Source organism: Fusarium pseudograminearum, chromosome 1 (genome assembly GCF_000303195.2).
Source record: "Fusarium pseudograminearum CS3096 chromosome 1, whole genome shotgun sequence".
In the NCBI taxonomy this organism is placed as follows: domain Eukaryota; kingdom Fungi; phylum Ascomycota; class Sordariomycetes; order Hypocreales; family Nectriaceae; genus Fusarium; species Fusarium pseudograminearum.
The window spans coordinates 9,768,346-9,796,179 of record NC_031951.1 but is presented as its reverse complement, the minus strand read 5'-3'; the positions used below and the strand labels follow the sequence as shown (position 1 = coordinate 9,796,179).

Here is a 27,834-nt window from a genome sequence, read left to right as displayed (position 1 = left end):
TTTTTTATTTTAGTATTTCGGTAGTTAACCAATCCCTTCCCAGAGTGAGCATGTAAACAAAGATACCCTGTATCATCACTTCGTAGGTATCCTAGGCCAAATTCCGATATTCCATATAATTCCTCAAAAGTCTTTGCCGAAGGCTCTGCAAAGGAGTTACTGTGGCACCGTACGGTGATACGGTGCGTCCAAGCGGTCCGACTTTGATAATGTGCTGCCGAAACGGAATTGTTGACGTTCTTGTTTGTGTAACCAAGCTGAGTGCAACGCTGTTGTCTTGATATAGGCCTGGGGGTTAATAAGTTGCATAGAGCAGGCAGGTAGGTACAACCTGAGAAACAACTTTCAGAAGCCATATCGCGGATCTGGTCACATGTTTCGTACCTTGGGGTTAACAGCTGGCAAATTCATAATAGCAGATGATATTCCACCACTAAGCAAGACTAATTCCAGTCAGTGCTTTTCCAAGGCTTCGCCCTCACATTATGGTGTTTCATAATGAAGTAAACCTCAAGCCCTGAATTATAAAGTCCAATGATATATGCTATGTTATCGGCCGTAACCAGCTGTTTCGACGACCCAACAGGGTTTTTGGAGTTCAACCACCTTCCATTACGAGAGTTTGGATAGGTCTGTAGTCAAGATGACGGAAGTTGGAAAGGCTTTCCAACCGAAGCAACGACCTGCATCACTCCATATCACTATCGGCAACCTTTCTCCGTTTCGGTCGTCCTCGCAGAGATATGTCGTGGTGTCCAACGAATTGGGTGGCGTCACGGGTTGGCTCGGGTCCATCTCCAGGAGCGTCGTCTGCGCCCTCGGTAAAGACAAGGTCACCTCGTCGCCCAAGGACCTCTTTCCCAGCCTCCTCAAGCAGGATGCCAAACGCCAAAAGGGCCGTTTCATCCATACTTCGGTCAGTGACGTTCCTGTCATCTGTGGCCTGACGCTCGCGGTTTCTCGCGCTGTAGTATGAGCTGGCATATGCATGAATGGCTTTCAGAAGATCACTCTCCGGCAGAACACCCTGGCCACCGCGGGGAAGATCGCGCTCATGAGAGTAGTAGATGTCGTGCTCAAGATAGCGCTCGGGTGCGTCTTTCCGTCTGAAGAGGACCTCATCAGGGGCTAAAGGGACGTCCTTTGTGGAGTATCTGATAGATTTTGGATGGCGAGGTGCATACTGAGCTTCCTCTGCCTCTGAGCCGGGGCCTTGATTGTATGAAACTTTACCTGCTTAATGTGAGCTCAATGCAATAGGCATATGACCACATAGATTACCTGCTACAGCGTCGTAGACGGTTGCATGTCTGCGTTTCGTTCCTTTGTTGAGATGTTCTTCGGCGGCGGCGCTACCTCTTTCTGAGGGCAGGTCTGCTTCATGTACGGGTATTATACGCGTGCGGTTCTTGGAGATATCCATAGTGACGATAATGTGATACCAGGCTGCTCTGCAGGCCAGTGTTTGTTTTAAGGTGAAGAAAATATTGTGGTTTTCAGGTCCTCATTGTATCCACGAATGTGCATTGTTTGTGGGGCAATCCTATTACGAGTATATGGTTCCAGCCCAAATCTTGAAAGAACAAAAAATCTGATGAGAAGACGTAGATGACCAATTATGGTTCTGATTTTATTGACGTTGTTGAGTTAAGGCTTTTGAAGAAGCAAAGTTTAGGTTGTCAATTGTGGATTCATCAGTGAGTGCTAAAAGCAGGTAGGTGGTTCGTCCGGGACGACCCTCCTTAGGTCCAGCTGACATCATCAGCTCGCATCATCAATTCAACCTCCAACAGGCAAGTACAGTCATTAAGACGGGTATAGTAGCTTTGGATACTAGCTTGCTTAAGTAGTAACCAGCTAACCGTATCTTTGTTTCTTGCACAACCCAAATGAATGCAGTCCAATCTCCTCGCTCGTGAAGTGGGCGATTTTGCCCCTCAGGGCTTCAGCCGCTCCATAACCTCAGAACTACTACGCTCGTTTGCGCCAGCGCCTCAGCATCGCTTTAATGGCGAGAGAGCAGCCAGGACTGATCCCTCAGGCGTAGATGAGCGCGCTCACAACATAAAAGCTCATGGAGCGGGCGTCAACAGCATCGCCCTAGAGAAATTCGACGGCCGGATCCTTCTATCGGGCGGTGCCGAGGGCGGCATCAAGGTGTGGGACCTTGAAGCTGGCGGAAACCCTCAAAATGTGCACACTTTTCGCCCCGTTAGTAGTATAGCGAGGTCTGCAAGGGAAGAGAATTCTCCAGGGCATAGTCATGGTATCACGCATGTCGCATTCTACCCCTTTGACCCGGACGCTTTCCTCTCGAGTTCCTATGACAAGAAGCTGAAGCTATGGGCCACGCAGCGCTGCGCCCTGTCGGCAACATTCGACCTGAACGCAACAATATACTCACACTCAACAAGTCCAGTCGCAGACCATCTAATTGTCGCATGCGCTACGCAGAACTCGGCAGTCCGGCTGGTGGACTTGAAGTCTGGGTCTGCGATACAAGCTCTTGTGGCACACGGCGGCCCTGTACTGTCAACAGCATGGAGTCCGCGCCACGAGCATATCCTTGTGAGTGGACATGCAGATGGGAAAGCTCGAATATGGGATATCAGACGTGCTGGTGGCGTCGTCGCATTGTTGGACCAAGAAGATTCATTGGGCATTGTTCACAAGATGAAGCATCTGAATGCGGCAGGCGTGGACTCGAGCCAGATCCCACACTTTCGTGCCTCTGCCCAGGCACATGACGACGCAGTAAATGGCCTGCAGTGGACAGACGATGGAAAGTACATTATATCAGCAGGCCTTGACCGCCGCATTCGCGTATGGGACGCTGCTACAGGGGCCAACACTCTTGCGAGCTTTGGTTCCTTGATTCAAAATCAACACGCAAAGACGGCAAGTATCTTGGTAACCCCGTCTCATCTCTCGACCGGTAACAACTTTTTGTTTTGGCCAAATGATCAGGAGATTCTCATTCTTGATCTCCATGACGGCAATATTGTAAAACGGCTCCGAAGCCCGGGTGTGACAAACCCCGTAGGGCCACGAGGTAGTGAGATGGGACGAAATAGAATAACAGGCATAGTTTGGCGTTCATCCGGGGGGTCAGGACGTCCTGTTGGGTCTGTTATGGGCGGCGGTAACTCCATCGGAGCTGTGTACAGTTCTCATATGGACGGGCAGATCCGGGCTTGGGCACCTCAAGTGCCAGGTCCTGAGGATATCGCCGAGGAGGAGGAAGTACAAGAGGATGAAGAAGTGAAACAGCGGAAGAGAAAGGCTGTCGACGATGCATACAAGAGTCTCATGGGGAAAAAGATTACATTTACGTAGCATAGAGCATGAATTTTGTTCTCGAACACTGCCGAGCCTATAAACCATAAGATTCCAATAGCCAAGCGGCTTCAATTCATGGTATAATGCGGCAACAACGATTCCGTGACACTGCTATATGTCGTTGATGAAGGGTAAAAGACTCCGCCCAAACGCCACCCACGCCCTGTTATACAGCGAGCCCTGTTTCATCACAACACAATAACGACTAGGCACAACCAGCCATCAGGGTACGCAGCTTCACGCATCAGATCCTCCAGAGGCGCATCAAATGGCACGCCAGCGCCGTGCATCACCACTTTTGCAAGGATGGGATCACGACTGCTTGGGAACAAACCCGGCAGTACCTCCTTTAGCGCTTGTCCTAGAAGTTTGGGGCGACGGTCTGGGCTTGTCGTGGCCATGAGAGATTGAATGACTTTGAACGTAGCGTGCTCTGGATGTGTTGCTGATGAGTCTGGTCCGCTGGTGGGTACATAAATGCGGATAGGGACGTGCTTGAGTGCTGTGGGTGCGTTGAGAAGATGACTGTTGATGCGGTTGAAAGAGGGGTGATCATTGTCTATGACTGAGTTCCATAGTTGAGTGGTGTTTTCTTTCGACATCTTCATGATTTGGTTTGCGTTGCCATTTCGAATGAAGTCCGCCTAGGCAAGTTAGATCGTGTGTGGTGTATATATCAAGCCCACCGGGTTATCGATATGAACTGAAACCTGGTTCCCTACTTGCAAAATTTCGATAGGCCTTTACTTACTTCTTTTACACAGTTGAGAAACGTATCCGCGATGTCCCAGCCCACTCCATCATTCACAGTCAATTTCCATGGAAGAGCAGGTTGATACAGATCAACCAGCAAACCCACTGCCAAGTTTCTCAGTTGAACATCCTCAAAGTGAAAGCTCGAGCAAGGAGAGTTGAAAAAAGTGGATAGTCTGGGTATAAGAAGAGCTAGGTAGCTGAAGCGTGGAATACTAGTGATGAAAGGCGTTGTCGGTGAGGCAGGATGAGTGATGTGCAGCGGGATCTGGGCGCTCCAAAGAGCCTGCGGGATGGGAGAAGACATTATTACGAGGGCATGATGGAGGTTGTGAGTTGGCCGTTGCGGTTTGTCAGAGATGTCGGCTGAGTGAGGCAAGGCGGTAAGGCTGCAATCTTGAGTTTGGGGTGTTTAGGGTAGGATTTGTTCATGTGATTAATAAGCATTATACGCATATGCTTAAAGGTATGCATAGCATGGACTTTGTTTATACTGTTATAATGAAGAGATGCGAGCAATAGAAATGGAGTTTAATAATATTCACTTTATCCAAATGTGTTTGTGTGGCCTAAGTTTGGTCTTTCTACATGTGATGTAGTGTGTGAAGTTTGAATGTGTTTACTGCTATTAGAGCAACGCGAATGAGTGACCAAACAACTGACACATACGTGATTGGGCAACTTAGATCACTGCAACACAACAAATGTTATTTGTATATAGAAGAAACTCATTAATGTGATTTCTTCAAAGGAGGCCTCCCGGTAGTAAATGGTTTACGCATTCAGTGTCGCATTCAAGAGTTACTTTCACGTTTAAGGTTGCAACAATATCCAATCAGACAGAAAACTTTCTACATCATGTCACATCGTCATGAAAAAGAAAGAGTTTAGATATGCATGAAAAAGAAGCAGGCTTTCTGTTAACTTAGCATACCTACTATTACATCATTTACAATATATCTGATGGTAGTCTGACTGACCGTGCGCTGGCACTTTAACTGATCGACTGCAAACTCTCCGATAACCATGATGATTTCGTCAGCCCAAGAGGTTGGAATGATTCTGATGAATTTAAAAACGGTCAAAGTTCTGGTTTTTGACCAAGATATGTGCTGTAAATCAAGCGCCTTGGACGATGTAAGAGGCTCAAGGGTAGCCTACTTGGCAAAAGCGCGTGGCATCGGCATCACCGCACAAGTATGGATTGTCCAGTCGTTTGAATGATGGTCCTTGGCTTGCGACATAATTTATGTTTCAGCCCAGAGACAAAGGGTTACTGTCCTGGACGGACGGCAATGCGTTGTGAATCTGCCGAATGGCAGTTGTTTCTACTCACCACACCTTTCACCGAGGCCTGGTCCGCATGACCTCATCTGGCAATTTGTTGCACTGATGACCTGTCATGAGCCACGGTAGACGTGTCAAAGAGCTTCAGAGCCAAGACATTGTCTCAAACCGGCTTCAATTAATGAGTTTGTTGAGGGAGGTCGTCATTCATTATCATGTGGCCTAGAGACGTGCGAGTTGTATTGAAGAGTTACCCAGATAAATAACCAGCGTGGTTCCAGGGAACATGAAAGGGAAAAAAAAACCAGTAGTATCCTCAGCAACCTCTGCCAAAAGAACCACACCGCAACTTTACTCTACTACAGCAAATCATAAGCTGCATCGTTAGCCATGGCTCTCGATCGTGTTGTCAGCTTGGTCCTGCGAGCGGCCGAGCTTGTCTTTGCAGCCATCGTCGCTGGCGTCAACGGCGAATACCTTCACAATGCCCGTGGCGCAAGCTCATGGCAGCTCGGCCGTTTTATCTACACCGAGGTCGTTGCCGCGTTGGGCATGCTCTTCTCTCTACTTCTTCTGATCCCGTTCTCGAGCACTTTTGTCCACTGGCCTTTGGATATTTTCATGTCCATCAACTGGTGGATTGTATTTGGTCTTCTCGTCGATGTAAGTCACACACATAACTACATACATTACTTTCGGCAGTGGGAACCTGCACTAACGGCATTCAACAGCTTGTCGGCACCTCTTGCGGTCGTGTCTTTGACTGGAACAACGTCCACCCAGTGCATGGAGACCAGTGTGGAAAGACCAAGGCTGTCATCGCCTTCAGCTTCCTTTCAGCTCTTCTGTGGCTCGTGTCTGCCCTCGTCGGCTTTTTCTGGGTCAGGAAGAGAGAGCGCACTGCACGAAGAGCCGAAGATGCCCACCACAACCGTCGTCGAGGCCCTTGGTTCCGCAGCAGAGTTTGAGTCTAGACTCATGCCCGCCTGCAGCAGCAATCAGCCTGAAGCTTTCCGTGTCTGCTGAAGACTTTTCCAAAAGAGCTACCTAGGCGGTGATCTGAGTTAACCAACTGTCGGTCTTGGCAGGTGATTGGATTGCGTGAAACATTCCGAGTTACCGTGCCTGTGTGGGAACTAATGCATGCTATGTTGGAGGATTTCCTTGTTTTTCTTCGATGTCTTTTTTGGGTTGGAACTTGGCGTTGTATAACGCGGAATAGGAGATACGGATACTGTGCCATGGAAGCGTTGGATTGTTTACGAATAATGGATATGACTTTGCTAGCCTTTACCTAATTAATCAATCGATGAAATGCAATGTAATGTATTTTTCTTACTATATTTATCTCGCCAATCGATCAACGTGGGTACCTCCGTATTTCCTGTGCTTCATTTCCTGTCTTGCAATGTTGTTGGATTGCCTCATCTCGTCTTGTCTTGCTTTATTATGTAGCGACGTCATATCTACGAATTCAAAGCATATTTCAAACATGAAACAACGGGGCTCAATGTCATGATCTGCAATTAGTAGTAGACAAATGGAACCAGAAATCTAATCCGGTCTTTCCAAATGCCCATCCTTTCATACTAACCATTCACTAGAACCTGATAACCAGGAATTCCATGCCGTGCTTATGATGAAGTCAACTAGAGTGCATATAGACAGCACTAACATGCCAGAGATTTTGATCACGAGCATTCTCGAACCTGACCTGATTCGGCCTGATCAACCTCTAACAAAGTATTCCGTCTTGTTTCCATGATCATCGAGATCTACGACCAAAGCAATCCTCGTTCCGTCTGCCGGCGCAGGGGCAGTCTTACGCGTTACTGTTAGAACCTAGCCTGTGCATCTTTTACAGGGGGGCAGTACGATATTTTACGCCTCTATTTTTTTCTGTGATACCGTGTGACCTTGCTTTTACCCGCACTACATGCATCTAGAACCGTCCCAACAGGTCTTGGCCCGTCGGATGTAATGAGACATGCTGTCATAAAGCGGCCAGGTGCTGTCTTGTCTTTGTCTTCTCCATCAGGTTAGGTTAAATTAGGTGGGGTCCCGGGAAAACGGCCACTATCCTGGCGTCATTTTCACTGTGCTGCGCTGCGCCTGTCTGCCTGTGTGCCTTGGTTTGCTCTCAAGTGGTCGGTGGGACCTAGGACAGACACGCTGCTGCCAACTTTGAAGTCTTCAACCGCGGGGTAGCTTGGTTTCAAAACCAGAAATTAGCGGGGGACAGCCCTGCAATGACAGAAAACATGGACCTTTGGGGCTCAGGTCTCACTATAATCGGCGCTAAAGAGCCTCTGAATCTTGCATTTTTAGGTCCATTTTCGGGGTAGCTGACGCCACCTTGGCCACGATACTCAACGGTCCGTCACTCGCCACAGCTTGACTCCGCTAGCTTACGGCATGCACCACTCTAACCTGTTGATCTCTCTTTCAGCCACGGAGCCTCCTCGTCATCTCTCTTACAATCCCGTCTCCTGCTCCACAACAGCACTCTTGGCGTTGTTGGAACAGCAAGAATTCCGCTTCCCTAGGTTCCCAGTGCTTGCTCCTCGCCGCCTTTCATTTCACACTTTCTGCCCTACAAGTCGTCAACGTCATTTCTCGCGTGGCATGACGCTAGATTCTCCCCTGGCTGATGTGCCATCCTCCGCAACCAATCGCAGTTCACGCTCAGAAGCTTGAAGCCAGACACCATGGAGTTCTCCAACGATCGGGGTAAATGCTATGACGCAAACTGAGGTTGCAAGGAAGGTCAGAGCCGCAAGAGTTTGTGCTTTGGCTTTGTGTGTCAGGTCTTCTGCCCGGTTTGTGACTTGTTGCTGATGAAGCCATCGAGATGCAAGCCGCCAGGATGACCATTCTCAACTATATAAGATTCAAGACCTCCCTCCTCGGAACTATCTTTCTCTCCTCATCATAAACAACAACAACTCTCAAGATACCCAAAAGCATCTGAACTTCAGCCCAATCACCTCAACTCATCTACAAGATACCCAAACACTTTTAACAACTACACCAAAAACAACAATCATCATGTCTGGTCTCATCAACAAGGTCAAGGAAGCTATCCACTCCGACAAGGACAAGAAGCACGACTCTACCACCCACGGCACTCACGACACCCACAACACCCACAACACTCACGACACCCACAACACTCACAGCACCCACTCTTCTGGCCTTCCCGAGGGAGCTACTGGTCCCCACAGCAGCCGTGCTGCTAACGCTGCCGACCCCCGTGTCGACTCTGACTTGGATAGCTCTCGACGCACCGGAGCTGGCCACACCACCGGTGGTCTAGGTTCTACCACCGGCACTGCTGGCCACACCACCGGCCACACCACCGGCGGAATTGGATCTCACTCTGAAAACATGCCTGGCCACTCTACTGGCCTTGGCTCCACTGGCCACTCCTCTGGCCTTCCTGAGGGCAGCGTCGGCCCCCACAGCAGCCGTGCTGCCAACGCCGCCGACCCCCGAGTTGACTCTGACTTGGATAGCTCTCGACGCACCGGAGCTGGCCACACCACTGGTGGTCTAGGCTCTACCACCGGCACTGCTGGTTACACCACTGGCCACACCACCGGCGGAATTGGATCTCACTCTGAGAACATGCCCGGACGTACCGCTGGCATGACTGGAACCGGCATGACCGGAACTGGCATGACCGGAACCGGCCGCCACTCCGAGAACATGCCCGGTCACTCCACCGGACTTGGCTCCACCGGCCACTCCTCTGGCCTTCCCGAGGGAGCTACTGGTCCCCACAGCAGCCGTGCTGCTAACGCTGCCGACCCCCGTGTCGACTCTGACCTTGACAGCTCTCGCCGCTCTGGAGGTCTTGGTGGTAACACCTACGACCAGACCACCACTGGTACTTCTGGCTTTTCCAGCCACGGTGCCGGTGCTCACGGTCCTACCGGCACCCACACTGGTACTCACAGCTCTGGCATGACCGGTGCTCACTCTGGTTCTCACATGGCTGGCAACACCGCCTATGACAGCACCAACCCCGGACCTGCTCCCAAGACTGCTGGTCCCCACAAGTCTGACATGCTGAACAAGGCCGACCCTCGCGTCGACTCCAACCTTGACGGCAGCAAGACTGTCGGAAAGGAGAAGACCTTTGAGACTTCGTAAGTCTCCCTCGACAACCTCGGACGTCAACTGTTTCTTACCATTGTCACTTTTACAGCGATCCCAACTTTGCCGGCCGTGACCCTACCGATGCGACTCAAGTCCCCCCTTCCATCATGCAGAAGCATGTCCCTACTGAGATCGCTCACGACAACCCTGAGTCCGACCATGGTCGTCGACACAGCAGCACAACCAAGGAACATCACCATGGCCTGTAAATGGAGGGAAATGAGATTAATGACAGTTAATGGATATGTATAGCAACATTTCTTTAATGAATATTAATGAAGTATTTTCTACTTAAACAAATTCCACTCATTTGACATGATCTAAATTCTTTGTGAGACCGGCAGTATCAGCAGTCAACGACAGTTCAAGGATGTGGGGTTGACATGGTCATCATCGCGGTCCATGGAACCAATATTCCTATGATTGATGCAAGTGCCCTTGCACTGATATAAAGAAATCAACTAACATTGTTTAATTCTTGAGTAAGGGTTCAAACGACATTTTATTGTTCCCTATACGCCTCATAACGACGATGCTATTTTATTATGGAATTGTTTAACTTGTCCGAACGTCAGAATTTTGATATCTCTCCATGAGGCACTGTGCCGGAAGTGTCTCAGCACCTGAACGGCGAGGAATCTTGTAAGTTGGACCTGAACGCACGTTCAGCCAAGAAAAAGGGAGTCTTTGAACGGAGGCCTTCTCCTCGTTATCAATACAAGACGTGGATAAGTTGCTGATGAAGAGTGACAGCTTGCCCGTGGTAGATATAGCAAGGTTCGCTATGATCCAAGCCTGAGCGGGTAAAGACTGAGAATCGCCTGGCTCGGGCAAAGTGGTCTTCGATGTGTTACGAGTACGTGATATATCGTTCCAAAGCCGACACTAGGACATTTACTGTCATCTGGAGGAGTTGGAGAGTCAATTTCCATGAGCGGTACCCGTGCTCGGCTGCATAGAAAAGCCCAGAAGCCTTGCCCGTTCTCTCCGCGATGCTAAACAAGACATTGTAGTTGTGCGTCTGGACTTTCATACGATATGGAGTTGGAGAATTTCCGTTGTTATTGTGTTGCCATCGAGTGGATACCTAAGCTGAATAGGGGCTACGAAGTAAAGTGCTTTTCAATTTCGCAATCCTGTCATGTAATCCTAAAGACACATCATTCTGCATCCTCGAGGCATAGTCAAAATACATTTCTATATCAGCCGTAGAACCGAAGTTTGACAAACCCAAGATACGGCTGCAGCATTACACTGGAAATAACGTTTCGTTCGGCGTCCAAATTTTTGGTATATACAATTCCTCTTCTGTGCACGGCTGTCACACCAGCCGCCAATATTGGTGCAGTCAAACTACCTATCCTTTGCACATTCTTACGATGGGTTTTACGTCGGGAACAATCAACAATAGTGGGACGGAAAGGTAAAGATTCATAGTGTTTATTAGGACTATCATCAGTAGGATCTCCTAGATCCGTTCAGGTCAACTCTGGGTATCATGTTTCATCGTCTCTCATGCTTGTCCTAGCCTGATTCTCATCGTAGCAACGCATCATGCTTTAACCACGGTGCTCAGCCTCAGCCTGCTTCTGGACATCGTGCTCGACGCCACGCTGGCGGGTCTTGCCCTCGGCACGGAGCTCGTCGTAGTGAGCCTCCTTCTCCTTGTCGCCAGTGAGGTTGGAGACGGCGCCTCCAACAGTACCCTGAACACGGTCGCCGATACCTGATCCAAGGTCGCTGAGCTGACCCTTGGCCTCTTGGTTACGTCCCTCGAGGTTCTGCTCACGGCCTTGTTGCTTCAAGGACTAGTGGATGTTAGCAATGACCAGACATAGAATAATCATCTCTGGCTTACCTCGTTGCCAATAAGGCCTCCAATGGTCTCCTTGGCGGACCCAGCAGTCTGGTTCCAAGAACCATCAGTGCGGTTGGGGTCATCCTTGGCAGCAGCACCAGAGCCGGAGATGGTGGCACCGGGGAGCTTAGCGGTAGCGTGAGAAGCATCGTGCTCTGCCTCGGCCTTCTGCTTCTTGAGGTCGCCAGCAGCCTGGTCGCTTGTGTTGCCAGTCAGGTTGCCGATAACGTTCTGGACAGCACCAGTGGTGGAGTCGACGACGGACTTGAGAGTGGAAGGTTGGGGCTGGTCAGACATGTTGAAGGTGTTTGTTGTGTTTGGCTTGTGTGTAGGTTGGAAAGTGTTGATAGTGATTTAGTGTTGTGATACGAGGATGAGTGTTGATGGAGGAATGAAGATGAGCAGCAGAGGGGGAAGTGAGGAGGCTTTATAATAGTTGTATGGAAGTCCATCACGACAGGAAGGAAGGCTTCACTTACAAGGCAGCTGTCAGGAAGTCGCAATGCGTGTAAGTGATGTCATAATCCCAAGCACCTGCAGTGACGCTTGAAGGTGGACAATCGCATATGACGTCAACGCCACTTAACAGCAAACAAACGACCTGTATTCCGTACCAGTGCCACGAAACAAGCGCCGGAAGCCGCGATTGTGTTGGTGGGTTTCCATTAAAATATTGTACCCAGTACTAGGTACCTACGGATATACGGCTTTCATCGACAATCCAACATCGACATGAAGGTATATCAACCTCACTAATCTCTCATATGTACCTACCTACTTACAAAGCCACAAAGATAAGGCGATATTTTCAATGTTTGCTAGAATGTATGCAGAATAAGAATCCTTCGCCGACAGTCTCTTCATTACGCCATGTATGACTGACTGGCTGAATGCAGAATTATTCTTGGATACTGAGGTATGCGTGGATGTTGTTAAAGTGGATGAGCAACGTAATTATCGGATCAACATTGCAGGGCACCTGACGGAAAGATCGAGATTGGAGGCAAATCCCATCGAACTTCCAAGGGTTCTCAATGCATGTGATCCTCGTAAGCTGCGTGAGATATTTATGACAGGCAAACATGGGTGGTTACACCACCAACAGCAGCCAACCGCAAAGGTGGAAGAAACACCAAATTTTGCGTCAGGTATGGCACCATTTTCAAAACATAAAACGTGGTTGAATTTGTATACCATAGTGAATGGTTGTGTGTCATTTTGTGCGACTATAGCCTTTGTTTGATCTTAACTTGGATCATTCTTTCCCAATAGCAAGACTATTCCTGAACCTTTGCGATACTTGAAAGAGGCGCCTGTTTGTTCGCCTATAGACCAGATACCCTGATAATTGCAAGCTCCTTGAACCAATGACTCCCTATTTTCATCCCCAGAATTTAAAGAAAGAGGTATCTCTGATATTACAGTATGCTATACAGACACGGCTGAGCCTCGCTCTTGCCGGCCATTTTCATTAACGTCCTTGATATACATCCCGTACCTGACACTGGTCAAAGAAGTCGGGGTAAGCGTGAGTCGTCATCTTCATTACATGAGAGCCTAATGTTGGCTCCACTGGATAGTGTCGAGGTCGATACCCTCCTGTACGAGCTCCCACAGAGGGCTCAGCTCGCGCAAGAAACTAACACGCTCTTGAACTGCCTTGAGGACGTAATCGATCTCCGCTTCAGTGGTGAAACGACCGATGCCGAATCGGATACTGCTATGAGCGCTTTCGTCACTGTTGCCAAGCGCACGCAAGACGTAGCTGGGCTCTAGTGAGGCAGAAGTACAAGCACTGCCCGAAGACAGGGCAATGTCCTTAAGAGCCATCAGGAGTGACTCTCCCTCGACGTAAGCAAAGGAGACGTTGACGCAACCGGGATAGAAGGAATCAGGGGCACCATTCTGTGTTGTGTGTTCCATGCTCAAAAGGCCGTTGAGTAGACGGTCTGAGAGGTACTTGATGCGGTTTGTGTCGTACTATGATCGGTCAGTTTTGCATATAAAAATATCGATCAAAACAAATAATGAAAAATCATTACAAATCAGACAGAAGCTTCGATCAACACGGCCGGCCTTGTCACAGGCCATTCAGAAAGCCATGCATGTGTAGAGCAACTCATCACTTAAAATAGGGGAAGACAGAAAAGAAATGGGGTAGGTAGTACTCACAGGCATTTCCTCCTTGGCGATTCTACAAGCTTCGCCAAAGCCAGCAATAAGTGACGGAGCAAGAGTTCCGCTTCGAAGACCTCTCTCCTGACCGCCACCGGTGATGAGGGGGTCCAATCTAACTCGGGGACGTCTTCGGACATAGCAGGCACCAATACCCTTGGGACCGTAAATCTTATGTGACGAAATCGACATCAAGTCAATGTTCATGGCATTGACGTCGAGAGGGATCTTGCCCACAGCCTGAGCAGCATCAGTGTGGAAGAAGATCTTCTTTGATCGGCACAGCTTGCCGATCTTCTCAATAGGCTGGATGACACCAATCTCGTTGTTGACAGTCATGATACTGACGAGAGCAGTCTCGGGTCGGATGGCAGCCTCAAGATCTTCCATCTTGATGAGTCCATCATTTTGAACAGGCAGATACGTGACCTCGAAACCCTCATCTTGAAGATGACGACAGCTATCAAGTACACACTTGTGCTCAGTCTGTGTTGTGATAATGTGCTTCTTCTTGCCAGAACGGCCAAAGAAGCGAGCAACACCCTTGATGCTCATATTGTTGCTTTCAGTAGCACCACTGGTAAAAATAATTTCCTTGGAGTCAGCTCCGATAAGCTTGGCAACGTGCTCACGCGCATCCTCCACGGCCTTCTCGCTTTCCCAACCGTAGGCATGTGTCCGCGAGTGAGGGTTACCATAGACGCCGACGTAGAAGGGCATCATAGCATCGAGGACTCGAGGATCGACAGGTGTGGTAGCCTGCATATCGAGGTAGATAGGGCGCTGGCCCTCTTCCATGACTGCTGCTGACTTCAAGACCTCTTGATGAAAAAGTTAGTCTCAAGCTCAATAAATGTCGCCCCGCTGCGAGAGCTGAGATTATGTACATACCAGCCATTGGGCTAACCTTGGCATTGGAGGGAGTGCCAGGGGGAGGAATATCTGCAAAAGCCGTCTTGTCGAGTTTGATAGCCGTCTCGACCTGGGCATTATCCCTCTTGGTCTCGGTGACATATCCTCTTTGTGATGTTCGCCTCGCCACAGCAGCTGCGCGAGCCATTCGTAGAGGGGCTACAGTAAGGCGAGAGCCTGAGCTCAAGCTTACTCGGCCTGCCGAGCGCAGGGCGCAGGAAGCGATTCTGGAAGACATGATGGATGGAAATGAATTCCTGGCAGTTGCAAGGACGAAGAAAAAACGTCGAGCGAAGCCAGTGGGAGAAGAAGACAAGAAGCGAATTCCGGTGGAGACGTTGAGCTTCATGTAGAGAATTTGTCATTAGCTTGGTCGGCTCGGGCACTCGGTGATAAGCTTCCGACAGTTCCGGCACGGTGATTGGCCTAAAAAGCCGGGGAGCGCCCTTTTTAGGCCTTTGGTTGTGGCGGACGGCAAGCCAAGCCGTGAGGAGAAAGAGATGGAAATGTCATCAATTTGTCGTGGCGAGCAATTGCTCGAATACTCAAATTGAGAGATGGTATTTCATGTCTTTGCATTGCCTTGTCGAGCTTGTGGGTATATCTAGGAAGCAGAAATCATGTTCTGCATGTTAAGCTTCAGAATGGTCCCTTCAGGGCTGAAAACCTCGCTTGCATAGGTAGCAAGACCTTAAATATTTTACATACCTCCTTTGAATCATAATCTCGGTGCTTTATATCTCGGGTTTTATGAGCAACGATATGCCCCGCCCGTAGGTATTCTCCGAAGAGACAGATGTCCATGGTGGCAGTGAGTGAACGGCCTGAGTGAGATTGATCCCTGAAAGCTGTTTAGTGACGCAACTCGACTAACTGCCATGGATGACGCAGTTGTGGCTGGCTACTACCTACCGCACTTATTACCTTAGCAGAATATTTCCCTCGATAGCCTAACCTCTATAATCCAAGGCATCAGTCAAATGGAAACTTCAATTGCACAATCATCTTGGATCTCTAGGTAGTCTACAGTCAAAGATAGGAGTTGTAGACAACCTCATTACTTTAGTATTGGCATCGGTTAAAAGAAAATACCTAATTTCCAGTCAACGAGACCCCTACTCCATGCTCACATTGCTATGTTTTAGGCGGCCTCTTTCCCTTTCCTAGAGCTTGCTATTAAGTGTTTTGATTATTTGTTCCAGCAACCTGATAGCCACAACACAAGTCGGCATTCGGCAGGCTTGGCAACAAGGCGTAGGCTACAGGACAGGCTGGGCAGCAAAAAAAGGACGACCTTGGAGCTAAAACACAGCCACACAGGTGGACGTCACCGTCCGTTCCACGACTCAACTCAAGTCATTTGTCTTTAATTGTGCTGGATACTAAGTTAACTTCTTGTCCAACTTTGGTGGCCTCGCGACCGAGGTTTTTCGCGATATTGTCTCCTCTTCCGCCAGCTCCGTTCTTAGTCCTTCATCTATAGCACAACAACTATTGCCTTGCTCTCATCATGAGCTTCAAAGGCTTCCAAAAGAGCCTCACCCGGGTAAGCCTTGCCCCTCATTTGTTGGTCCTCAGGGTTTCAACTTTCTGGCGCGCGCAAAACGGCATGCTTGCGCGCGACTGGATAGCCGAGACACGTCAGGACTAACAATCAACGCCTGTGTGGTAAGAAGAAGCAGAGATGCTGACACCTCCCCCCCCTCATAGGCTCCGCAACAATTCAAGCAAAAGTTCAACATCGGCGAGCATACCAAAGATGCCGTCTATATCGACGCCGAACGACGCTTCCAGGAACTCGAAACCGAGACCAAAAAACTCCACGATGAATCCAAAAAGTACTTCGAGTCCATCAATGGCATGCTCACCCACCAGATCGAGTTCAGTCAGGCCATGACCGAAGTCTACAAGCCAATCTCGGGCCGCATGTCGGACCCTGACGCGATCAAGTTTGAAGGAAACCCCGAAGGCATCCGTGCCTGCGAAGAATACGAAGCCGTCGTCAAGGACTTGCAAGAAACGTTGGCTCCCGAGTTGGAAATGATAGAGTCTAGGATTATCCGTCCCGCCAACGAGTTGCTCGACGTCATCAAGGTGATACGCAAGAGCGCCCTTAAGCGTGAACATAAACGACTTGACTATGACCGACATCGTACGGCCCTCAAGAAGCTCCAGGACAAGAAAGAACGCACTGCCAAGGACGAGAAGGCAATGTGGAAGGCCGAGGGAGATGTTGAGCAGGCTACGCAGGAGTTTAACTACTTCAACGACCTACTCAAGGACGAGCTTCCAAAGCTGTTCCAGCTCGAGCGCGAGTTCATCCAGCCTCTGTTCCAGTCCTTCTATTACATGCAGCTCAACATTTTCTACACTCTACACGAGAAGATGCAGAACTGCGACATTGGTTACTTTGATCTGACACTTGATATCGAGGATGCGTTCCACGAGAAGCGCGGCGACATTCAAGAACAAACAGAGGCTTTGTCCATCTGCCGATTTAAGACAACTGGCCGTCCACGACCTATGCGATACGGAGCAAAACCTGCCCTCGAAGGTCCTAAGCAGCCCGCACTCCTCACGCAAGGCGGCGAAGACTCCAAGCCTTCAAGCAGTGCAGTCACCAGCCCGAAGATCGGTGGCTGGCAGCGTCCAGCCTCAACCGCAAACGACTCGGCAGCTCCTCCTCCTTACACACCCCCTACAGGTGCCAATGCAGGCCTAGCAGCCATCGCTGCTGGCAAGAAGAAGCCCCCGCCTCCCAAACCTAAGCCCAAGCCTATGCGCTTGACAGCTCCAGGGGTGGAGACCGTCACGGCTCTCTACGACTATGCCGCGCAAGCAGAAGGAGATCTAAGCTTCCGAACTGGCGATGTTATTGAGATTGTCACAAGAACACAGAATGAAAACGAGTGGTGGATTGGACGATTGCAAGGCAAGGAGGGCCAGTTCCCAGGTGCGTATTATATCTACCCAAGAATTGCGTTGCTGAACTAACACGTGACAGGCAATTATGTTCAGCTCAACAGCTGAAGGGATAATCATTGAAATCGCGATAACACTTTCACCACCTCGATGCCATGACATGAAGCGAACCATCTCACCAAAACCCGCTCACAATAGACGCTCATAATTTCGGATGGTAGCATCACTGGGGATGGATCTCAAATAGGGCTATGGCGCATCATGTGAAGCGAAGCATAACAGTCCAAGTGGAGTAGACGGAGCAGCAGGTCTTCCTGCTTGCTCAGGGTCCTGGAAACGAGAACCTAGATTCTTCCAATTCTGGAGATACAAGGAGCCTGTGTGGCTAGGGAGATGGAGCATTTCTGGCGTTATGGATAGGGTTCTTGCTTGTCTGTAGAAGCAGATAACACAATTAGTATTGTATTTCAACCGACGTTTGTTGGTGAAGGCCCTTGTGATTTCGGTCGTCATGAGGAATCTTGTTGCTGCTTTGAGACTAAACATGAGGTTTCTCAACATACTATTATGTGCACATTCATCGACAGAGCTAACGGCAGTAATAAATCAGGCTCGGAGCCTGGTTCATTAACGGGCGTTGCAAAGTGCAGAGACAGGACTTGAGGCTTAAAAAATGCGGGGGTCTGTATGCTGTATGACCACCATTTTCAATACTGTACCTAATGCGTACTTCTCAATTTGAATTGGCCAATTGGCCAGTTTGTTTTGATGGCAGGAATCGTGCCCACCAAGAAATAGCTTGTTGACATGGTCAGGGATTATCGTCCGTTTGTTTATAATACGATCACAATGCGCAAAGATTTCCCACATCGGCTCTAGCAAAGAGCCGCCAAACCACCACCCTTGCAACTCCCTACAACACAAATCCCTACCCAGGTAAGCATGTGCAACCTACGTAACCTCGATCTGTGTCTTGGGCCCTACACCAACTCGACGCAGTCACCCATGGCCGGGAGATTCTACATAACGAGCACAGGCTAATAATAATCATGACCCTACTCTCGATACCCGTCTTACTCACGAGTGTATACGGTGTACTAACCTCCATGTGATGTTTCTCAAAGAGCCTCACTAGAACCTGATGCCCACCTAACAAATCAACAACTCAAGCTTTCAAACTCTGATTGCCCTTGTCTTGACCGGTTTAAGCCGGACAGAGAGAGACATGGGTCGGCTTGATAGCGTGCTCCGTCTGGGGTGTCATTAGAAACGAGGCTAGGTTCGACTTTGAGGCTCTGCTCTTCATTCCCCCTCTTGAAGAGACTTAAGAGTGCCCTTGGCCATTCGGGATAGCATCATGTCTGTACACGATCCATCACTCAGCGCTTTGGTGAATATGACCGTGCATTACTATACAAGATCCCGTCTTCCTTTCCCATTTGCAGTATCGTCATGAGCCTTTTGAAACTGCCTATCGAAATTGTCTCCCTCCTGGTTGAGCTCCTTGACGTTGAAGATTTCTTCAATATGGCATTGAGCTGCCGGTTCCTCAGCTGCATTCTCTATGACAGGCGGATGTGCCGGCTCGCACTCATGGTTCGTCATATCACCATCCGTGTCTTGTCTTACTCTCTGAACTAGTTCGCTGACGAGAGCTTAGAAAGCCCCATATTCCGCGGAGGCTCGGCAGGTGCAGTCAAGCGATGATTGCCCAAAGGCTTTTCGCAAGCTGGCTAAGCGGCGAATGTCCGTCCGCGGTGCTGAACCATGGATGGTTGCTATAGTGGCCATGGCAGACTACTTCATATATACCAATGGTCACTTGTGCTACACTATTGAAAACAAGCATCTACGTGTTCTCAACACCCTGCAACAGACACCCACGACTGAACTGACGGTTGACGTGCCGCTGCTCCTTAAGCTTGCAGTCCGTGATTATGATCATCTCAGACCGCATACAATTGAACCTCTGTACTTCGCCGAGGGAGTTTTATCATGCCTCGCCACTCAGGTGCTCGAAGATTCGACCACGTGCAGCTGGCTCATCATATTTGAGCTAAAGGAGAACCCCAGCTGGGTTGTTGTACAACGGCCATGCTCAACGCATCCCATATTTGTACGTAACGACAAGAACTATCTATTCTGGGGCTCAAGATCACATTTGACGCTAGAAGGTTCCTACCGATGGGGCCTCCATTGTCTGAATCTCCAGACGCGCAAATGGTCAGATTCACAACTGATCTTATGGGACTTTCACGAGGCAAGTATAGGATCAGATATCTGCTTTGAGATCATCGATGGCCAGTTCTATTGCGTTTCAAATATGTTGAAAACCCGGACTGAGAATGGTGTGTGCAACAATTTCTACCAGGTTGTACGATTTCCCGTGCATGATGCAGTGCAAGAAAGATGCGAAAAGCCTCTGATGCGCAATCTCTGGCGCCGCCATGATTCTGAGGGCTTGGTAGATGAGCGCTGGACATCTCTACAAATCAGCAAAAGCGAGAAAACAGGCAAAGTATCTATCGTCGAGACACGCAAGGAGTGGTGTCCTGGAAATGCAGGCAGTCAGAGGACGTGCTACAGGAGGGAACTTCAGTTTGGCCAACAAGAAACCGATCATTCACCAGAATCTCTTCTTCCGACGCCGCCAGACTCTACGGAAGGAAGCCCTGCTGAAGAGGAATGGGACAGTAAGGCTGACGTGGAGGAACGAGCAGGTGATGATTTTCATGTTGGTGATGGTCCAAAGGATACTAAAGCATACACCCTTCAAGAGTGCTTTATTCGTTCATACAACCCATCATGCAACTCGTTCATTGATCTTATCTCTGAAGCCTACAACCCAGACTCGTCACTACAACTCAGAGTACAGCCCAAGGAACAGGGATCATCAGTTAAACTTTGGCCACGAGATCAGCATTCGTACCACCACGATGGTGTATTGGCTCAGCTGCATAGTGTTGTCAACCCGATACAGCCGATCAGGGGAGTCGAATGGAGTATGGATGAGCGAATACTGGTTTACTCGCCAACCCACATGGCTTCTGGACAATTGAGGCCCCTTGTACTCATATCGTTCGACCCAGGCTTCATTCTTCCAGGCTTTCCAAACTATGGATGTTGCAGTGGGGAGATGGAGTACCAGCTCAATGGTCCCCCTCATATGCAAGGGACTATTGCTATTGGTCCACCGAATAAAAAGCTGTCGCCGTCAACTCGAGGAGCTGACGAGTGTTCATCGGTTAGTGAAGAGGATCAAAACACCGGTTCCAACTTCGTTAGAGTGCGGCCATCGCTTTATCGAACGATGAACATGGGTAGTGGGAATGCACATGGTTTCAATATGTCATATCGAAACCCCTCGGCATTGAACTCCGTGATGTGACTGGCCTCGATCCCAAGTAACAGCGAGGCCTTCTATACTAAGAGTGAAGGGGGCAGTGTGCCGCTCTTCATCCTTAAACTGCAAATACTAGAAGGATACACACACACACACACACACACACACAAATAAATGAATATTACAACTGAATAGGCCGAGGTGTTTCTTTCAATATGTACCTTTAACTGCAGGCAGTACTTGATGAGCATCCTTCACGTATACAAGTAGCAATACGGCTTCCATACATTTGATCTCACTTGATGTCAAGTCAGGCTGCGTCACACAATATTGACCACCAAATGTGGGCAAAGACCAGAAATTATAAATGGTAATATGCCTAGTCCTTGTGGGGTGACTACGCCCACGCTGAACCAAGGATTGAACATCTCTACATGCAGGACAACATTCATTGTAAATTCAAATTCCAATGATGTGTCACACATACAAATGCCGCTGTTGTTGGGCTAGTAGCAACAGTAACGCCCGCTCAAAGCTATAAGTCAAGTTTAACAACGCATCGTACAGAATTAAAGCCGATCCAAAGCATACTACGCAGAGAAAGGCAAGTCTTTGCAATGCCTCAGTTAGTAGGTGGGAGTGGTGGCACCGCAGTCAGCAGACTTGCGTAAGTATTACCAGTATCCAATCACAAATGATTGCTATGGTGAAAGATATATACTTCACGGTGAAAATGCAATATTCTGTAAGCAGACAATGGACTATTTATTCAAAAGTGCAAAGATTTGAACACATTTGTTTTTGATGCTTATGCCCATTTCAAGTGTCCGCCTTTCCCTCCCTCTCTATGAACTACGCTATGTAGTGTCGCATACATGGCAAGAAATGATAAAACCCCGCTCTTCAAGATACCCAGAAGTGCAACAATGCCAGTATTCCAAGGAAACGCATAAGTCAAACAGTAAACTTCGCTCTGTGGCGGCATCGACAGCACAGTATTTGAATCCAGGTCCCAAGACCCCCAAAACATAGGTCGACATCCAGTAATGGAAATTAAAAGTACATGAGCTCGTGAGCATATGAATATTCGTCTCAAACATTTTTCTCCGACAGCCAATCCAATCAAAGCGTAGAAATAGCAGGGTTAATTGCTGATTACTTTCTCAGACGACCAAACATCTTGGATAGGCTGCTGCCGCTCTCTTCCTTTACGGGAGGAGAAGGGGCAGCTATGGGCTCAGGCGGCGGTTCTGAGCTTCGAAGGAACGCTGCGAGATCTGATGTACGGGAAACGTTGGAGGTTGCTTCTCGGGGCTCAAACTTCTTCATGGGTACACGACGTCCAGAGGAGGCTGAGGAGACAGGCGGCGGTCGAGATTGGTTCTCGCCTGTGGGTATTCCATACTTGTCATAGCCGGATTGGACGTTGACTTGGATGGGGATGTAATTTCTGAGACCAGCACGACTGCTGAGTGACCGGCTGTCGTTGGCTTTAGGTGACGCAGGGGCAGTACTGGATTGACTTTCCTTGCGACTGAACCTTCCCATGAGGCTCGGCGCGCTAGCCTTCTTCTTTGGCATCTTTTCGGAGATGGGAGCTGAGACAGGCTCCGGCGGAGGTTCGCAGTTCATGAGGAACTCTGCCAAACTCTCTTCTTTCTTAACAGGAGGTTTAGGCGTCGCGAGCAGAACCTCATCGTCCTCCTCATCCTCATCACTAAAGTCGATGGCGTAAGGATCCTTGACACGGCGAGTTTTGCGCTTCGGCATCATGTCGTCATCATCAAACATCTTGTTAGCGGAAGCAGGTTGACCTTTGTTTTTCAGAAGAGCTGTGTTGGAGTTGATAGATGAGTGAATAGAAGGCATCGACGACTCGGTGCCGTGTGTTGAGGCTTGGCTGTATCGAATATCGGGGATGTTGGCGTCAACGGCCTTGCCGCCTGACGGCTCTGCGGCACCGGTCGTGTCCCAAGGTGCGATGCTCTGAGGAATACGGTTGCTGTTTGCGCCTGGGGGTCCCTGTCGGATAAAGTCGATTAGATCCGAACTGCCACTACGAGACTGAGTCACAGCCTCACGCGGTGTATAGCGATTCCGATTGCTTGCCGACGAAACTCGGCGACTATCGAGGCTGGACTTGCCAAGGGTATATGGGTTGCTCACATTTCGTTGAATTGGACGGCTGTCTCCTGGAGGACCAGTAGATTTGATAAAATCTGCAAAATCTGCGATAGACTCGCTGGGCACTCGAGCGTCCCTTGGCGCAGCCGACATACGCGGTCTTCCTGTGTTAGGAGCCGGGAAAGGCTTTGACGGGTGCTGAGATGACCGCTTAATGTCATTTGTCGCTGATGAAGACCTAGATCGGTGGTGTGAAAGACTATCCTCGCCTTTCCTTGACCCCTTGAAAGTAGAGGCATCAAGAGGCTGGTTGTGCTGTCATACTCGTTAGCCCAATACCACTTTGAACAATGCCACTTTACTTACATCCATGTTGCGCATGTTCTCGGGTGTCAACGTATAGGTGATGGTTTGGTTACTCTGTATCAGTTCCTCAAAATTACGGGCCACATTGGAGCGGCTACCATTGTCTTCGGAGGTTCTAACAGCCTTCAGACGACTGATGCCGGATGAGGCTGATGAGCCAGAAGTGTGAGTTGGTCGTGGTGTATGCGCGCTTGCACCTTCTTCGTCCGAATCTCTTGTCTTTGAGCGCTCTATCGAAACCATACCAATACTGTGTGTGGGGGATGTAGGGACCTTTTCATTTCGTGAAGCGTTACGATTTGATTGGGCAGAAGCTGATTGGGGAAGGTCTGGCGATTGTGGTGGTGCTCCAACAATGCCTTGAGGCCGCTTACTCTCAGTGGGCGAAACAGCTTCAGGAACAGTTGGAGTAGATGGCTGGTAAGCCAAATACTTGTGAGGCCTCTGTTCCCGGATACGATTGCGGTCACCCTCCTCATCCGACTCGGAAATGGTTGCAGCACTGGGCACTGAGCCTCGCATAACATCGACAGGGGAACGGCTCTTGGGAACTGTGACAACTGGACGCGGTGTAGTCGTGAGAGTGTTCTGCGCTTGCGCATCAGCTGCACTAGCAACGTTTGTGAGGCTGCCACTTGAAGGAATCGTCAGACTTGCACGGCGAATGCGGTCTGCCGCATCGGCCGAAGGGGAACGAGATCCGCTAGGGCTCTTGGGACCGGCCACATCAATAATGCGAGCCGAGTGCACACTCGAGGACCTCCTGAGCAGGAAAGGTCCACCAGTGTCAGAGAGTGCTGGTGAGGAGCTTCCGGCTACTGACACCCGAGCCGAAGTCAATATCTCTGCTTTCTCATACGCTGGGTCCTCTTCCGCAGTTTCCTGTCGCGACTGGATGCGACTTGTGATGATCTTTGACAATCGTTGGTTCTTTTTTACCACGGGCTCTGGGACAGGCTCATTCTGTGACTTGTCCTCTTCAGCCTCCTTTAACGGGTCGGTACTGCTTTGCTCGGCCTTGTCATTCTCAGACAGCTTTGTTGCATCTTCACCAGTGGTTTTCAAGACTGGAACACCTTCCTTTGAGCGTTTTACGGCAGCACGGTATGGCGAGGCGCCGGGCGTTGGAAGTGAGTTTGAACGCTTTCGACCAGTGAAGTCTGGCGTGTTGGGCTGCGACACAGTTGGTGTAGGAAGGCCTTGGAAAATTCCTAGTGGCATAATGAACAAACTCTTTGGTCGACGACCGCTAGTTTCTTCCACAGCCTCATCCTCCTCTTCTTGGTTATCATCATCACTGTAATATGTCAGACCCGGAACCTCGATTTCATCCACATCTTTGTCTCCCATTGGAAGGGCAATCTGAGATGGCTCAACTTCAGCATTGGGCTCTTCTTCAACATCGCGGGTAGCAGCCCCGCTGAGGGCAGGTGAGTCACTGATCACGCTGTCTTGTCTCGGGTGTCCGTCAGACGCCCTTGAAAAGGAGCGGCCGCTTAAGTCAATGACAGGCGATCGTATCCGCTTCTTCCAACCCCTCCACAGTCGCCCCAGTGTTCGGTCGAGTGCTACTCTTTCCATGTCTTGCTCTTCCACGACAATACGGTCAGCGACATCGGAAGGGTTTCGGGTTCCGTCGTTGATCTCCTTCTGGCATTTCGTCCGCAATCTGTGGTATGCGGCTTGACCCGCAACAGTAAGGGTCAGTTCACCCATGTACTCCAAGACAGAGGTGAGAAAAATTGCGACAGCGGGTGAGATGACCTCGCTGGCCTGCTCATTGGCACCAAGCTCAAGGTTTTCCTGTTCCATGTAGAGGTCCTCGTCTTCTTCCTCCATGTCGCCCAGAGAAGAGTAAACCATGCATCGAAGACGGGTGCGCTTCCAAACCAGTTCCAGGTCCCAGTCGCGCGCTTTGTCGCCTTGAGGCGTAACATAATCCTCCTCGTCGCCTTCGCCAAGGTATTCACGCAGCTCCTCATCGGCGTTGTTCACGGCGTCTTTCGCTAGTTTGGGTTTCAGTACTTCAGAAACGGCCGGTCGCAGGTTGGCGAGTGTGGTAGCGTGTGACTTGGATAGAAAGTTGAAAAGTAATTGATCCAGGAAGTTATTGACAAGCTGAAGTGCCTCTATCGTGACAAGCGCGGGCTCGTTGGCTGGCTCAATGCCATGCTGATCATACCAAGTGTCGGCGTGGCTATCATGGTCGTTTGTAATTATTTGGGAAGCGGCCGACGCGGCAATGAAGGCCGCTGTAGGTGATACAGACAACGGCGACAACATGAGACTATGGGCGATGGTGGAAGGTCGGTCGCTGGAGAAACTTTGTGTCCTAGATCTCACGTCGCGAGGAGAGATGATGCCAGAGGTTGGCCGCGACACATTCGGGTCGCCATTTGAGGTCGCCATGACTGCAATCTATATTTGTTGGCGGGCAGACCTGCACGGGTCACCCTAAAAAAAGAAGAAGAAGAAAGTAGAGTCGGGAACAGGGTCTAGTCGCTGTAGGCTTTCGATTGCCTTGTGCGATGTGAGGCGCAATCGGGATCGGACAGGCGCAGAATTAGAATTGGAGTCCCAGCTCTTATCCTGCCGGCTTGCGAAATGCTGGGGGGGTTATGAATGTGATTCGCTGTGGCTGGACGGCAAAGATATTGGCCGACGGGTCAATGCTGATTCTTGTCAGTTAAAAGTCGCTTGAGACGTAGTGTAAAGCACAGGAGTAGAGCGGAGCGTAAGGAACGGAGAGTTGCTTTTGCGTAACCACAAGTGGCAGATGTACGACAAGTCAAGCATTGTGTGCAAGACAATAGCTGACGGACACGGAAGCGCAAAACGCTGCAAGCCGACGGGACCAATGCAACTGCAGGTCAGCAGCAGAAGCAGTTTGGCTACATGCGTTGACCGTGTTTGCTTGGTGGGAAAGCAAAGGAAATGAAGGGGACGGGGAGTGAAGTAATACTTGACGTACATTGGAGCAACAAAAGACAATCAAGGACGCTGAATAGCGTACGTCGTAAAAGCAAAAGCGATAGATAGGTAACCGGAATAAACAGTTAACCTGTGATAATGACAAAAGTTGAGGAGGGGAAAAGAAAGAGATCGAGCGAAGTACGAATAAAGGCAGAAGAGGATAGCAGTTTGAGGAAGAGGCGTGAGCGTTGTCGATCAGGTCTCCTTGTTTGTCCAAGCTCTCTGGCTCGGCTGCTGCTAAGGGTCTCGTTCGGGCGGCGGATCGTATGTATGCAAGCCCCTGGACCAGACGAGACTAAGCTAAGACTAAAGTAAGGACTGGAAGTGTTCTGTTCTGTCTGTCCGGGGAGGGGTCCATCCCTGTCTGAGGGCCATGAGGTACAGGTCGGTACATGGCCTAATGGAGGACAGAATCGACACCATAACGCGGGTACTATCAGTGCATCGCCCACTGAAGGTGCTGTTGGGTGATGGGATTTGCGACGAGGCCTAGAAGAGGTCTAGGCTGGAAGCAGGGATGAAGGATGGTGGATGGATTCGATGTTTCCACGAACCCAGCTGGGGATAAGATGCGATGATAGGCGAAGCTGTGATTGGGCCCATGGTGTGAAGCAGATCCACAGCGCCCACCGTTCCTGGACAAGGGCCGGGCAGTATCGCAGGGTTTGAGTCAGGGACTATTTGGTCTTTTTGACTCTTAATTGGAGTAATAAGGGGGGGGGGGACTCTGGGAATCAGGAGTTTTGGTGGTGTCGCTGTTGTGCATCTAATTGATTAACGTTGCGTCAAAGGATGCAAAGCGAGGGTTTTCGCTTCTGCAATTCGAGCATATACGGTACTGAGCAGGTACATAGACGCGATGCAATGCATTGCCGTGCATGCCAAATGCTTTGGGCAATGGCTTTTGCCTCCGTGGCTATTACTACTACAGTCTCGCCTACATTCTACAGCAGGTAAATACGGATACAAGGCAAATTAATTGACTTTTTAGCATGTCCCATCTAGCCTAGTCGGACAGTTGCTCCGTCATGTTCACTACCAAGTTAGTCTTGAAGCCTCCTTGTAGTAGTGTCCTCGGCAAGACCGTCCATCGTCCATTGCTAGCGACAATGAGTGCAAGTCATTGCGCATGCAGATTCCAAGTTGTGGTTGGGCAATATACATGTCCTGACATGAACTAATCGAAGTCTGTGCCTAGTACTTAGGCCTGTGCGGCGGACATGTTTCTCTTCTTGTGCACTTTTGATCGCCGGGTAGAATTTTAAGTTGTTCTTTGTTCCTTGTGAAACGTGGTTTCTCTTGGAGTTGAAACGTATCATTCTCTATTGTCTCAGATATTCTCCTGCTTCGCACCACAACTACCAGGTACTTCCTTGCTGCACTCTGTACAATTCACCGTGTTGATCTGTTAATTGCTACAGAGTACTCTTTATCAAGATTAACACAGTCCTCGCACAGACAGGCCATGGGGCTCACAATGCTGCTCGAGCTCATTAGCTTAGACTTTACGGTTCCGCACCATGCAGTATCAGATACTGGTCCTACAGCATGGATGGCTTTAGCTGCCAGCCACCGTAGGTCAATGCTCACGCTACAATAGGCCGTCTAGCCCCCCCCCCCC

At 49.6% G+C, this 27,834-nt stretch overlaps 10 protein-coding genes across 10 annotated transcripts, besides 1 other annotated feature; 5 read left to right on the top strand and 5 right to left on the bottom strand.

The window, feature by feature from the left end:
- Window positions 1-688: 688 nt before the first annotated feature.
- Window positions 689-1,423, bottom strand: FPSE_00502 (uncharacterized protein; the record flags this gene model as incomplete). Its single annotated transcript, XM_009253622.1, has 2 exons — window positions 689-1,233; window positions 1,282-1,423. The coding sequence occupies 2 exons, from the start codon at window positions 1,421-1,423 to the stop codon at window positions 689-691; spliced, it is 687 nt and encodes a 228-aa protein (XP_009251897.1).
- Window positions 1,424-1,893: 470 nt separating this feature from the next.
- Window positions 1,894-3,336, top strand: FPSE_00503 (uncharacterized protein; the record flags this gene model as incomplete). Its single annotated transcript, XM_009253623.1, has 1 exon — window positions 1,894-3,336. The coding sequence occupies one exon, from the start codon at window positions 1,894-1,896 to the stop codon at window positions 3,334-3,336; it is 1,443 nt and encodes a 480-aa protein (XP_009251898.1).
- A 191-nt stretch (window positions 3,337-3,527) lies between these two features.
- FPSE_00504 (uncharacterized protein) lies at window positions 3,528-4,399 on the bottom strand (the record flags this gene model as incomplete). Its single annotated transcript, XM_009253624.1, has 2 exons — window positions 3,528-3,983; window positions 4,091-4,399. The coding sequence occupies 2 exons, from the start codon at window positions 4,397-4,399 to the stop codon at window positions 3,528-3,530; spliced, it is 765 nt and encodes a 254-aa protein (XP_009251899.1).
- Window positions 4,400-5,769: 1,370 nt separating this feature from the next.
- Window positions 5,770-6,347, top strand: FPSE_00505 (uncharacterized protein; the record flags this gene model as incomplete). The annotated part of the gene is made up of 2 exons (XM_009253625.1): window positions 5,770-6,042; window positions 6,111-6,347. 2 exons carry the CDS (start codon window positions 5,770-5,772, stop codon window positions 6,345-6,347), a joined length of 510 nt encoding a protein of 169 aa, XP_009251900.1.
- Window positions 6,348-8,427: 2,080 nt separating this feature from the next.
- Window positions 8,428-9,749, top strand: FPSE_00506 (uncharacterized protein; the record flags this gene model as incomplete). The annotated part of the gene is made up of 2 exons (XM_009253626.1): window positions 8,428-9,530; window positions 9,590-9,749. 2 exons carry the CDS (start codon window positions 8,428-8,430, stop codon window positions 9,747-9,749), a joined length of 1,263 nt encoding a protein of 420 aa, XP_009251901.1.
- Window positions 9,750-11,099: 1,350 nt separating this feature from the next.
- FPSE_00507 (uncharacterized protein) lies at window positions 11,100-11,695 on the bottom strand (the record flags this gene model as incomplete). Its single annotated transcript, XM_009253627.1, has 2 exons — window positions 11,100-11,348; window positions 11,399-11,695. The coding sequence occupies 2 exons, from the start codon at window positions 11,693-11,695 to the stop codon at window positions 11,100-11,102; spliced, it is 546 nt and encodes a 181-aa protein (XP_009251902.1).
- A 1,260-nt stretch (window positions 11,696-12,955) lies between these two features.
- FPSE_00508 (uncharacterized protein) lies at window positions 12,956-14,723 on the bottom strand (the record flags this gene model as incomplete). Its single annotated transcript, XM_009253628.1, has 3 exons — window positions 12,956-13,378; window positions 13,571-14,394; window positions 14,465-14,723. 3 exons carry the CDS (start codon window positions 14,721-14,723, stop codon window positions 12,956-12,958), a joined length of 1,506 nt encoding a protein of 501 aa, XP_009251903.1.
- A 1,272-nt stretch (window positions 14,724-15,995) lies between these two features.
- Window positions 15,996-17,515, top strand: FPSE_00509 (uncharacterized protein; the record flags this gene model as incomplete). The annotated part of the gene is made up of 3 exons (XM_009253629.1): window positions 15,996-16,031; window positions 16,196-17,438; window positions 17,490-17,515. The coding sequence occupies 3 exons, from the start codon at window positions 15,996-15,998 to the stop codon at window positions 17,513-17,515; spliced, it is 1,305 nt and encodes a 434-aa protein (XP_009251904.1).
- A 1,419-nt stretch (window positions 17,516-18,934) lies between these two features.
- On the top strand, window positions 18,935-20,795 carry FPSE_00510 (uncharacterized protein; the record flags this gene model as incomplete). The annotated part of the gene is made up of 2 exons (XM_009253630.1): window positions 18,935-19,003; window positions 19,068-20,795. The coding sequence occupies 2 exons, from the start codon at window positions 18,935-18,937 to the stop codon at window positions 20,793-20,795; spliced, it is 1,797 nt and encodes a 598-aa protein (XP_009251905.1).
- A 97-nt stretch (window positions 20,796-20,892) lies between these two features.
- Window positions 20,893-20,919: a microsatellite.
- A 986-nt stretch (window positions 20,920-21,905) lies between these two features.
- FPSE_00511 (uncharacterized protein) lies at window positions 21,906-25,649 on the bottom strand (the record flags this gene model as incomplete). Its single annotated transcript, XM_009253631.1, has 2 exons — window positions 21,906-23,189; window positions 23,241-25,649. The coding sequence occupies 2 exons, from the start codon at window positions 25,647-25,649 to the stop codon at window positions 21,906-21,908; spliced, it is 3,693 nt and encodes a 1,230-aa protein (XP_009251906.1).
- Window positions 25,650-27,834: the final 2,185 nt, after the last annotated feature.